The 13,200-nt window shown below is 31.7% G+C and overlaps 1 protein-coding gene across 1 annotated transcript in view; it reads left to right on the top strand.

Annotated features, from left to right (window-relative positions):
- Positions 1-743: 743 nt before the first annotated feature.
- The window catches only part of LOC131939358 (uncharacterized), a 54,351-nt gene continuing 41,894 nt past the window's right edge, over positions 744-13,200 (top strand). The window contains exons 1-3 of the mRNA XM_059297641.1: positions 744-816; positions 1,286-1,618; positions 2,044-2,135. Coding sequence (XP_059153624.1) covers positions 762-816; positions 1,286-1,618; positions 2,044-2,135 — 480 coding nt within the window. The 5' untranslated portion in view covers positions 744-761. The remainder of the gene's footprint in view (positions 817-1,285; positions 1,619-2,043; positions 2,136-13,200) is intronic.

The raw sequence follows: 13,200 nt of genomic DNA on the forward strand, positions 1-13,200 counted from the left end.
CATTTTCTTGTGCATCGTTAAACAATTTATTACATTTTTAAAATGTCTAGTAAACTTTGATGGAGTTTGCTTAAGGTGATTTATATAAGCGTAATATATTGATGGAGCTTCACTCAGTAAATTATACTTTAAACACAAACGTATACAATGTGGCTTTTTATGACAGAAAAGTAAGTTTGCTGTCTTTTTGCTATTAGGTCAGGTTGTAAAAAAATGTTTGGTGAGCGCTATGCTCAGCTGTCTTTACTTTTGTGTTAATTAAAAACCCATCAGAGAAAGACAGAGGCGTAGCGAGAGCGGGGCGCAAGGTGCGGACCGCACCGGGTGACACCATTTAGGGGGTTGACACCAAGGCCAGTTCCATTAATAATTAATTAAAGCTAAATAGTCTTTTAAGTACGAAACGACTATTATTACAAGGGGGTAGGTGTGACACCATGACGTAAACGTGATAACTATAGAGAAAACAATGCCACGCCCAACTCTGTATTATTAACAGACTAAAGATAAACATCGTTGAAAGCCTATACAGAGATTATATATATATATATATATATATATATATATATATATATATATATATATATATACTTTGTGACTTGGGGGTGGGGGTGAAACCACAAAGTGCCGCATCAGTTTAACAGAATCTGACTCGTTACTTTTCAATATAACAATCGTTAGGTTGCTTTTTTCTTTAATTTTATGTAGCCTACACATTCTTGCATTTTGCCCTTTACAGATCTAAGATATCCTGTGGAATTATGGAGTCAAAAAATATATTTAAACGTTGCAGTGGGCTTTTATTTCTTATAACAGGTAGTTGTGATTTTTTTCATGGTTTCATTCAAAACTTTGATTACTTCCCCGCCTCTCTGTCTGAGTGGACTATTGCTTTAAGGGTTCACGCGTTTTTACTATACCAAATTGTTTTTAATTTTTAAACTCACTTCCGATGATGATGCATTATTTTTATCAATTTCTTTTTAATATATAATTTAATTAGTAATATTTTGTTTTTAAACAATGAAAAGCTGCTATTGAAAGTGGTAATAACCTGAAAATTATAGTGTCCAATGACATTTAAGTGGCAAGTAGGAAAATAAATTGCAGAGTTTAAGTTTTTAATTCATATTCAGTACTTTAATACTGAAAAAAAAACCCACAAATAAAACGTTTAAAATAAAAGGCTTTTAATAGCAACCTACTTGATGTATGACTTCTGAACTCGCCTTTACTGCCTGCTATGAAGCACGTCTCATATAAATCTCTAAAATAATGTTTGCAGTAGTGTGCCCGTGTGACCCAGCTGAAGAGGGGAAGCCACATGAACTTATCTATACCATGTCTAAAATTCCAAGTGACACGACTATGGTCATGTGGACAAAAGACGACATTATAGTCGCCGAATGTCCTCTATTTCCTGGGGATTGTGTCATCAATGATCTAAGCTGGTTAACTGCAAAAGTTGAAAAAAAAGGCGACACGCTGGAGTTTTCTATTTACATTAACAGTGTATCAAGAGGATTACTGAGCAACGCTAAAGGAATTTGGATGTTAAGAAGACACACCTCTGACACGAAGGTTGAGGTGTTTTATTACTGTAATCTTCAGGTTTATGGTGAGTTGATTTTATGAGCTTGTTTGATACGCAAAACTATAAGACCAATAATTTACTAACTGGCATGTTTGTGTACTGTAGTTAATTTAATGAGCATAGAGAAATAATAATGAAAGTGATATATCAATATTCTTTATATTTTATATAATTTGTTTTTTATAAGATTTGAAATATATTGTTTATCAATTTAGTTTAAAATTTCACGTGTCTTTGAAAAAGAAAATCAACGAAATACATTTTAATTAAACTTATTAAAGCGAATCTATAAAAGAGTTTATTTTCTTATTCGTGTAATTAAACACTACTTAGTTATTATAATTGGAATTTGAATGTAAAAACTTATAAAATGTAAGCTTTGTAGGTCTGTTTTTTTTTTAAATATTATTTTAAAAAGTAAATAAATCATTGAATTAATACGACAACAGCAAAACCAGCAGAGACAAATTGTAAAAAGACTTTGTCCAAAGATGGCCTAACCGTGTCCTGCTATGGGAAACAAGTTTACCCAGAGGCTATGGTAACAATGTTAAATATTTCAAATGTTACATTTACAAATATTCTAAAAAAAGAGAGAACTGTTCAATATTAATTTTGATTTCAGTATTTTATAAAATTGGGCTAAAGCTAGAATAGAGATAATTGCACGTATAAGGCGCTACTTCATCTATTAAAAATTAAATTAATCTGAAAACCAAATGAAAAATTCTTATAACTACGTGGTAGTGTTAAATATGTACATTTATTATTGTGCAACAATTTATTAATGAGATGTAATTTTTTAATGTGTGTATAAAGTAATGTTAAACTAATTTATTTTTGAAGTAGAAGGTTTCAAGCGTTGACCGTAAATCAGCTAATAATTATTCACGAGTTATATTTCATATAATTCTCGTATATTCGTATATAGCAGTAAGGGGTTAAAATTTAAGTAAAAGTCGGGATATAGAAATTGTGGGTAAGTTGTTAAAAATGCACCTAGTTTTTTTTTGTCTTTTTTTTTTGTTGGAGAAAACAGAAAGCAAAAAATGCTTAAAATAATTTGTTTTTTAAACATAAATATCAACATATCAAATCTAGATATGAAAATAAATTTAAAAAAAAAAACTTAATATATGAAAATCTTAACTTGTATTAAAATCATAATATTCACATGAATATAAAGTACGACTGCCGGTTACCGCTAATGGCTTAAAAGTTAACGATACATTACTTTTATATTATTTTATTAAGAAAATGTATCTTAACAAAGACAGATACCTAGACTTAGAGGCTTTTTGCTCTCTTTACTAGCCAAACGGATTTTTTCAACATATTATACATTTGATACCCTAGTGTTTTTAATGAGGCCTATAACATACAGCTACACTACTGGAGAGTAACTTGTAAGACACAAACTATTTCCTTTGTAAAGGGTAAATTGAGAGAATGGGTTGGGGAATTATACGGTGTTAGATTACTATAGTTATACAGTTAATATTTATACTAATGACGTAAAGATACTAAACATATCACAAATCAAAGGGCTTTAAATTGTGCTATTAACTTGTGTCTACAGATGTCGATTATCAGAAAACCAGAGGCCACTCAGACAATCTCATGCAAGAACACTCTTATCACTCGTGAACCTGTTTATTACAATTCACAATGTGTGAGAACTTTTCAAATGCATGAGCTGCATTTAATAAGAGATGATTTTACATTCTTCATTTACCCAAGTATGATTGGCATTCAAAATAATAACCAGATTGGAACCAATGTGTCAATGATTTTAATTACAGGTAACATTCCATATATATGGAAAAGGTGATGTGACATTATTTTTACTGTATACAAATTTTTTTTATAATGCACTGCTACCAACATACAAGTGGTGGAGTGGAGTGTAAATGTAAAGGTAGTAGTGAAGCTAGATATTAAAAAAAATCCTTTTTGAAATACACATTTATTGGCATTTAATATCCAATTGTATAATTAACTTGACGAGTCTGCATGCGACTCGATGTAATTAAGCAAACAAGGCTACTCAAAATGGTTGAAATATTGTTCCTTTTGTTGTTTTCATGAAAATAAAATGTTTGACATTTAAGCGCAGTCTAAATATTAAACAGAAACTTTTCTTGCTAATTTCAAAGTCAATGTAAATATGTACATATAACATCAATTAGAATTAAGTACTTTATGTAGCAAGATTTCTAATTACCTTGGCAACTTCAAAAGTATGACATTTTTAGGAAATGCTAGGAATGACAATATTATTAAGAAGAAATATTTTTAGATAATAATTAATTATAAAATTCTTTTTCAGAATTCTTTTTTCTTTTTATTCGTTTTGTCCGATATGTTTTCTTCTATGCTCATAGAGCATTGGTCGTCTTTAAACCATATGGATTCTCTAGTATACATTGAAGGTATTCCTAGTTATAAATATTTTAAAATAATAAGTTGTTTCTTTATTCAATAGAACCTAATTCTGTATCTGTCGAAGACTGCAATACAACAACGAGTTCTATCAACTGTAGTTGTAAAAGGTTAGATAAAGACGACAGTAAGTCTAGTTTTAATTGGTACGTTAATGGCGTTGAGGTAAAACAGAAATCTCAATACTACGAAACAACAATATCGTCTAATGCAGGTACGTTTATAAGTTATCACTTTTAAAAAAAATATTTTAATTTATCAAATGATAAATAGTTGAAATTTGCATTTAATTTTAGTCGCAGATATAAAACGTTATTTGTGAATGTAAGGAATACAAATATTAATCATTTTATTTTGTTTACTGTCAATTATTTCCTCCAGTTAAGTGTTTTAAATTAATAAAAATGATTTCTTTAATTTAATATCTATAGTTCAAAAAATAATCTGTAAACCCGTTGTAAATGAGAGTCTTCGATGCCTTGGTAAGTTTTGGTGTAATGATCTTCTTACAATGTTTGCTTTCAATTTTTATCTTCAGATAAATTTTAACTTAAAAAAAAATAAATTTCACAGTCTAATATAAATCATAAGTGTGGGTAGGTTGCAATCTATTTTTAAACAGAAAGACTTTATTTATATTAGCCTAAGCATAGTTCATATTACTGTCTTAAATGTAATTCTTTACTACAATTTCTACTTTGTTAACTGTTTCAGAAGCTGATAAGAGTGCGGTAGCTACATTAGCCATACTATTTGTAGTCGCCTTTGTTATAATTTTGATTTTGTGCTACAAATACACAAAACTATGTAAGACATAAGATGGTATTAAACATTAAACAAATATACATATATACATATATATATATATATATATATATATATATATATATATATATATATATATATATAATTTTAATTTAAATATAATGTTTCATTATTACAGGTAAGAGTTTTAAAAACTTTTCACAGACAACACTAGTGAAAATTAAAAATCGAAAAAGAAACGGTAAGGATTATTTGGTACAAGCTAATCATTATCATTATTGTTACTGTTTTTTACTTCTTTTTTACAAGCTTTTATTTAACTCACTTCCTCTGTCTGTCGTAAGTCGTCAGTCGTCAGTCTAGACGGAAACGCAGGAGTGAAAATTCGGACAGTTCTACTTGACCGACACGATTCACAGTTGGCACGTGGGTCAAGACATGAAGACAATGCAATCTGAAACTAAATTTGACTTAATTGGATGCCTAATTGATTTTTTATGAATTAATTAAAATTTGGACCGAATTAGTAGGCATGTCTAGCCAACCACACCACACGCGTCATCAATAGCTGCGCCATCACGACCACGTAATGGCTGCGTTCAAAAACCATTGCGCGCCTACTGAACGTGATATTCAGTAGGCGCGCAATGGTTTTTAGTCATGTAACTCTATTGTAGATAAAACATGTAAAGTACTGAAAAAAAAATTCATAAAAAACGTTTTAATAACAAGCTTTTATGTAATGATGCACTAAAAAGTAGAAAATAAATTATAGACTACTATTTAAATAACTATAAAGAAAAGCGTGGGTGTCTTCCTTAACATTAGTAAAGGTATCCAATAGATACTAAAGTGACCCACGCTTTTCTTTATAGTTATTTAAATAGTAGTCTATAATTTATTTTCTACTTTTTAGTGCATCATTACATAAAAGCTTGTTATTAAAACGTTTTTTATGAATTTTTTTTTTATTTGTTATTAGTATTCTTATTGGTCTTACTTGTAATTGTAGTAGAAGCGATGGTAATTTTAGCTATCAAAACCGCGGTATCTGTTTAATTAACGGAATTACACTTAATATTTCAATTTTGTTTTGTTTTTTATAAATTTAATTAAACGCATTTTGTTGATATTCTTTTCAAAACTGTATGCTGTTTTAATGGAATAAAAAACTTTTAGATACAACGAAATCTGCAGAAAATCAACGATTAGCTGCTTTTCAGGAGTAAGTAATAGTGTTAAATCCTTTATTATATTAGACAGAACAATATTCAAAATAACGATCACTTTTAAAAGTTCCATTATTACTCGTATTATTATCATTACTACCATTATTATTACTATTATTATTTTTATCGTTATATTATTTTCATTATGTTGTTACTATTATAATTCTTTAAATTACTTTGATTAGTTTAATTATTTTTATTATTATTATTATTATTATTATTATTATTATTATTATTATTATTATTATTATTATTATTATTATTATTATTATTATTATTATTATTATTATTATTATTATTATTATTATTATTATTATTATTATTATTATTATTGTTATTATATTATTATTATTTTTTGTTATTATAGTTTCTGTTGTAATTTATTGTGTATTTTTCAAATAATGTAGAACCCGAATCAAAATACGTGGTTAGCTTATTTCTAAAATACATTACTCTCTATTTTAGATATCAAACTACTAATACAAATTCTTTAAGTATCTTTTACGTCGCTAATTTTAAAAATATTCAAGAATACCTACTATGATTAGTAATACCTGCACTAATACATCACTTTATTTTTATTTAGAGAAACCACTGATAGTAAAACCGGTAAGTTATTACTTCGCAACAAAAGAGATCCAGGGTAGGTTACAGTTTAGAACATTTTTTATCAAGTCTATTTCTCTTTAAATCTCTAAATAAAATATGTAATTAAAATTATCACTATAATTAACAGGAAGAAAAGACAGCACGCACAGTCAATTATCTGCAAAGTGAGTGCATACTTTTATTATAATTATATCATGCAATTATAAAGTATACAACATCTTGTATTCAGTAAAATATATATATTTTAGAAATAAAACGTTTTCAAAGTATACACATTCATTATACTTGAGCTAATAGTGATAATTTAAATTCATGATAAATAAATACATTTTATATTTCCAGGAATTCAGATGAAAATAATAAAGGTATTTTATAGTGTAGACATTAACCAATAAATTACATTATTTCTTTAGCATGCCTATTGTTATGAAATGTCATTAGTATGTTTGGTATTGATGATCTCAGTGAGAGGTTTAAGAAAAACACAAACGCAATTTCAGCTTCTTAATTTTAATGGTTGATACTTTAGTCTTGGGTAACATAGTAATCTTGAACCTAAATAGTGACCAGCCTTAGGGACCAGCCCTACCACACTTTACAAAAACAAAACACGACTACATCCTAGCAAGGCTAAAGTTCAACAGTTGTATCTCTCTGGCCCTCACCACCCAGCTTGGGGTCTATGTCCTGGCTTAACCTCGAATACAATAGGGTATCTCATTACGTGTTTCCCCCAAATTTGCATCCCAAGTAAGTTAGGTCAGACTAAGGTCAAAGACCGGCGACCGGGGTATCCTTAGCGTGTACATCGCTGGGTGAGGCGAGGATGCTTACGTATCAGATAACGGCATGTCCCAATTCAAGTGGGGGAAGGGGAGGGGGGCGTTAACCCACTAGCATCAACACTGGACTCAGTTAAAACAACTATCTTTAGCCTATCTCTCTCTCTAAAGCTGTTGTGTCCTACTAATTTTCATAGATATCTTACTTTATCTCCCTGAACAGATTAAGCGCATCGAGTTATTGTTAAACTTATTTTCATTCGTCCCTGGTCAAATTTGATTTATAACTAACGAATTGCTACCTACTTCCACAGAAAATAGAAAAGACGGCATTGGCTCAATTGCTGCAGGGTAATTAAATTTAAAATATATCTCCCTCTTTCTCTCTCTCTCTCTCTCTCTCTCTCTCTCTCTCTCTCTCTCTCTATATATATATATATATATATATATATATATATATATATATATATATATATATATATATATATATATATATATAAAGCAATGTGTGTGTGTGTGTGTGTCTGTCTGTCTGTCTGTCTGTCTGTCTGTTTGTTTGTTTGTTTGTTTGTTTGTTTGTTTGTTTGTTTGTCTGTCTTTTATGCATTACTACACCTTTCATACGATAGCAATGAAACTTTGAGAAGTTGTTTACAATAATCCTTGGGAGGTTTCTGCAAAAAAATCTCTTTTAATTTCGCAAGGGCGGCGCCCTGATAGGGTGGGTTTTTTCTCAATATACAGTATATTAAAAATAAAAGTCGATTGCGGTTTGACACCGTTCATTTGATCGTTATTAAACTTTTGGGAGTTGATTAGAACACTGCATGAGAAGGTGCGATTCTTGTCTACGCACTGTATATTAAAAACAATGAAAGTCGGATGTGGTTCAACACCTTTCATCCAAGTGCTATAAAACGTTTAGGAGTTGATGAGGATACACTCGCGAAGGTTTCTTTACACAAAAAAAAAATAAAATTTGATAAGAGCGGTGCCCGGGAGGATGCGATTTTCGACAATACACATTTTGGCGTACAGAGTTCCAGAGCGGCTATGTTAGCATCCGTTAATCGTGCGTCCTGCATAGCGGGTAAGGGATACTAATATATTCAGAATTAAAACTTCAACAGGTGCAAACCGCCGGCGACTCTCAGATTGCACGACCCCAAGCGCCAAGGGTTAACCTCGAACACTATGGCGCCTGTGCGGTAGTGTAATCGGGGGCTCCCGAGAGCACCCTTCTACGTCCCTGACACACCAAAGTGTTCTACCTCACCATTTCGGTGAGTGATTAACGGACACTCAAGGTTCTTATACGGTAGTGTAGGGAAACCCTTGACCCGATTAAAAATAAATTTAAAAATAAGTACAAATCTTAATATACAAACTATATATATATATATATATATATATATATATATATATATATATATATATATATATATATATATATATATATATATATATATATACAATATGTATAATATGAATATTATTTTACTGTCCGGCCATAGCAAGGTTTTTTTACATCAGCGTTGTGAAATGTTAGTTGTCTTTTCCTATTAGTTATGAAAAACTAAATGAGGCTCGGTAGTTGGGATAGCAACCCATCTATGAGGCAACGCCAAAAAACAAAAATTACTGCCTTGTAGTTTGGTTTTGGATGGACAATGGCAATGGAGTTAATCAAAAAAAAAAAGCAAGCTAAAATCGGAGTAACAATTTTAATACGTCTTTCTTAATTGTGTTTGAGTAAATCCCGTCCAACATTTAATTGATAATGAAGAAAAAGAAGAAATAAATATTGTTTTTGGTCCGTTTGGCTAAAAAATATTACAAAGCGTAACGTTATGTAGAAAATCAATAGCTGTTTGACATGTAATACAAATGTTTTATTTTCGATTTTCAAAGTCAATCTGTTATACAAAATGTGAATGGAATTTTCAATTAGTGAAAATAATAGTGACTTAAAATAAGTAGCCTACTTATGTGTTTTCAATTATATGGTGCGAAGTTTATTAGATAATGAAAATTTGCATTTTTACCAAGTTTTAGAAAATAAATTGATATAGATTAATTTTTTTTAATTGTAGTGTTCTTTCTTACAGTAGCTTAAATGATGACGATACGTTTGCTATAAACACTGTACTTCTACTGATGGGAACAAAGAATAGTTACCAGAGTATTGTAAAGGAAGGCATAATTCACGGGAAAGTTCCGTTTAACATCAATGCAACACATAATGAAAAACACGGCTTACGAAGCCAAATTAAAGCAAATTTTTCGTCTAGGACAAAAGACAAAAATACCGTTCAACCTAAAGTTGATGATGCTGGTTGTTTGGCTGAGGACAACCAGCCCACCACATTAGAACGAGATCCTTCACATCAAACACTAAACCTGACGAAAGATAAAACAACGAATGCCTTTTCAGCACCGCAAACCTCCTTAACAATAGATTATGTTAGTTTCGAGGATCGAATTATCAAACTCGTTACTATACCACATTTTCATCATGACGAGAAAGACTTTGTTGAGAACATAAAAGCAGCTTTGGTACTCAGTCCTTGTGGGTACACTGCTTTTCTGTTAGTCTTTACCTCTAGCAAGTCAAAACATGCCAAGCGGATGTTGGATATTTTAAAAGATGGATTTGATGTTGACATGAATTATGTTTATCCTGTTCTTACGTTTTACAAAGATCTTGTCATACGTTCGAAACATATGCCTGAGTACAACAGCGTAAAAGGCATATGCACCTACAGGAGTTACCTTTACGATATTTTGTCGTCAAGGGGACAAAATATGTCTTCGATATTTTCAGTTGGACATCCGCCATTTTTTCTTAGATATTTGCATTTTGATACAGAAAAACCTGGATTATTACATGAAGAGATAGTGAAAGATCTATTTCTATTTCTACAAAAAGTAAATGAAAACGATAAAAACAATTTGGAAAAAGACGTCGAGCATTTAAATCATGTACAAAAATGCTGGGATGATTATATTTTCGAGTTGGATAAAACTAAGACTGCAAATCCTAAATTTGAAGCTAATTATTCCAAGGAAAAAACAAAGAGAGAAAGTAAATATCTGCAAACATTGCTTCAAAAAGAGGAGGCACCGATGCCTAAATCAATTCGAGATGACATAACCCACATCTTGGAATTCTTGCGTCACGTACACCTGGTAGAGCAGCCTATGAAGAAAATGAAAGAAATGCTACTACCAGATTTTAGAGAATGTTACGAGCTATTGCGTTTATGGTACGTTCGTGCTGTGGTCTGTTTCAGAGAAGATGTGCTCGACTCTAATATTAGACTCAAAATATCACAAATGAAATTGAAAAACTAGCAGGTTGATATTTGAACCATTTAGTCATATATGGGATCATCCACTTATAACGTCCACAAAACTTGAAATTTTAGAACCTCACTCCACCCCATCAACACGCATCAACTCCCTATGTCTACGTCCACAATAATTTAGTAATTTTCTCAAAATACTAATTCAAAAACATGTAATATGTTCCTTGCTATGCTATATATTGATAATGTAACATAGGGGTTTGATATTTTCAGTATATATATATATATATATATATATATATATATATATATATATATATATATATTGTTACGATCCCACAAGATCTTTACATGGATTGGCCCTATCGAAGGGTGGCCAGCGGCTTGAATAGCCTGGCCAGGTAATTAAAATTAAATGCGTACGCTGTATTGTATTATATAGTATTGTATCATACATTATTTTATACATTACGTGTTTTAAATTTTGTCTACGAATAAATAATGTGAAATCTCAATGCCTTCGCGTGTTTATTTATAAAATGGCCTGTATGTGTATGCTAGTATAATTCTAGTACTACTTTTTAACAGTAAATTTATATTTCAAATTGGGATGCCAGTAAAATATTTACGAAGGTCAATAAATTGTGACACAGTACAAATATTATTTAACAACATAAAGACGAATAAAAGATATTTGTATCATCCCTAATTTTTAAACCGTTGAATTAATGCGTGATAAAGTTTTTCCTCTCTCAATCCTAAAGGGATAAAACGACCTGTGCAATGCACAGAGAAACACAATGAAAAAATATTATTTTATATCCGTATTCTAACCACTAAACCTGTTAGTTTCAAATGGGTGTTAGTTTTCCTACACGACGCATTGCCAGATATAAAGAGCAATTGGTGGACCAACAGTTTTGAGTTCCGGGTACCGAACTTGCATCTTTCGTGTGAACAACCGCGTGCCCTAGCACCAGGCCACTCTGTAACTGATGAAGTCTGATAACAATTGTGACGTATGCCAGATTGCAATAGCAGTCTTTGATAATATCTATGTGTATGTGTGTTCGAACTCTAGCGTTTACGCGTTTACTCATTTTGGGGGATTACAATGTTAATTATACAAGGTTTAAATTTGGGATGAAGTGGCCTAGCAGTAGAGAGCTGGACTGCTACCCCGTTAGTCTCGAGTTCGAATCCGGGTTCAAGTCCAGTAGACCGTCCCTGAGTCCACCCAACTCTGATGGGTACCTAACTCACGTTAGGGTAAGTAAAGGCGGCTGGGCATAGTGCTGACCACACTATCCCTTCATGTGCCGAGGTCACAGAAACAAGTGAACTCTACTTCACTTGCCCCGTAGACCGTCAGATTGAAACGGAACTTTAATTATCTAAAGGATATGTGCTCTTGTTTTTACTCTACTTACTAACATTGTTTAACTGTATAGCTAGATCTGAAAATGGTATCGTTTACTATTTGCATGTATGTAGGCTGTAACATATTGGGATTTGTGAGGTCAGGGGAACTCACTCTTCTTGTATTAGTTATATTTATAATGTTGTTATTGAGTGATGTCCCTTGTATTTATCTATCATTGTTCCTCTTCCGGTTTACTAAATAAAGATGGCTACATGTTGATGGCTTCTGTCTCCGTTGTTGAATACCTAATCTATTATAGGCCTATACAATACAGCTGCTCGCATTATAATGTATACCGTAGGGTCTTGAATCTGAAACCTTATTTAACAATAATACTAAAACGGTCTAAAGTTGACAACTGAAATGTATATTGCAGCAATAACTGTATCTAAGACCGTATCGCCTGTGGGTAATCTTGACACATTATGGTTAGAAGGTTGAGAACTCTTATCAGCGATTCACCTGAGTATTTTTACACAGTTACACACCGCTTGATTGATAACTACAAGACAACATGTTAAAGTTGTGAACACTGTAGACCATCTGTTACTAGAGCTCAATTAATGGATTTTTAAATTAAAACGGAATATATATTGGCAAGAATTGAATGTATATACAAAGCAGAACACTTTTAAATATTGTATACCTCAAGATATTTCGTCAATTTATGGCGTTGTGTTTTATAGAATTATATATATTTAAAACATAGAACATTATTAATATTTTAAAAATAGTTACGTTAATATATTGTTGTTTAGCTGTTGTTTTAAGTATCGTAACTTTAAAGGGGAGATTATCTTTCTCAGCTAATTGTATATACTCGCCCCGCACCAGAGGCGTAGCGACCCTTCCCGGCGCTCGGGGACAAACTTTTCGATTTGCACCCCCCCCCTCGAGATTTTGATTTGCACCCCCCTCAAACTTTCGATTTGCACCCCCCTCAACCTTTCAATTTAATTTTCCAACCCATTTTGGCGCCCCCTAAGCTCGGCGCCCGGGGACATATGTCCCCCCCCCCCCCTCACTACGCTACTGCCCCGCACCTCCA

This window comes from Physella acuta, unplaced genomic scaffold (genome assembly GCF_028476545.2).
Source record: "Physella acuta isolate Inbredline_101_S28 unplaced genomic scaffold, ASM2847654v3 ptg000276l, whole genome shotgun sequence".
NCBI lineage: Eukaryota > Metazoa > Mollusca > Gastropoda > Physidae > Physella > Physella acuta.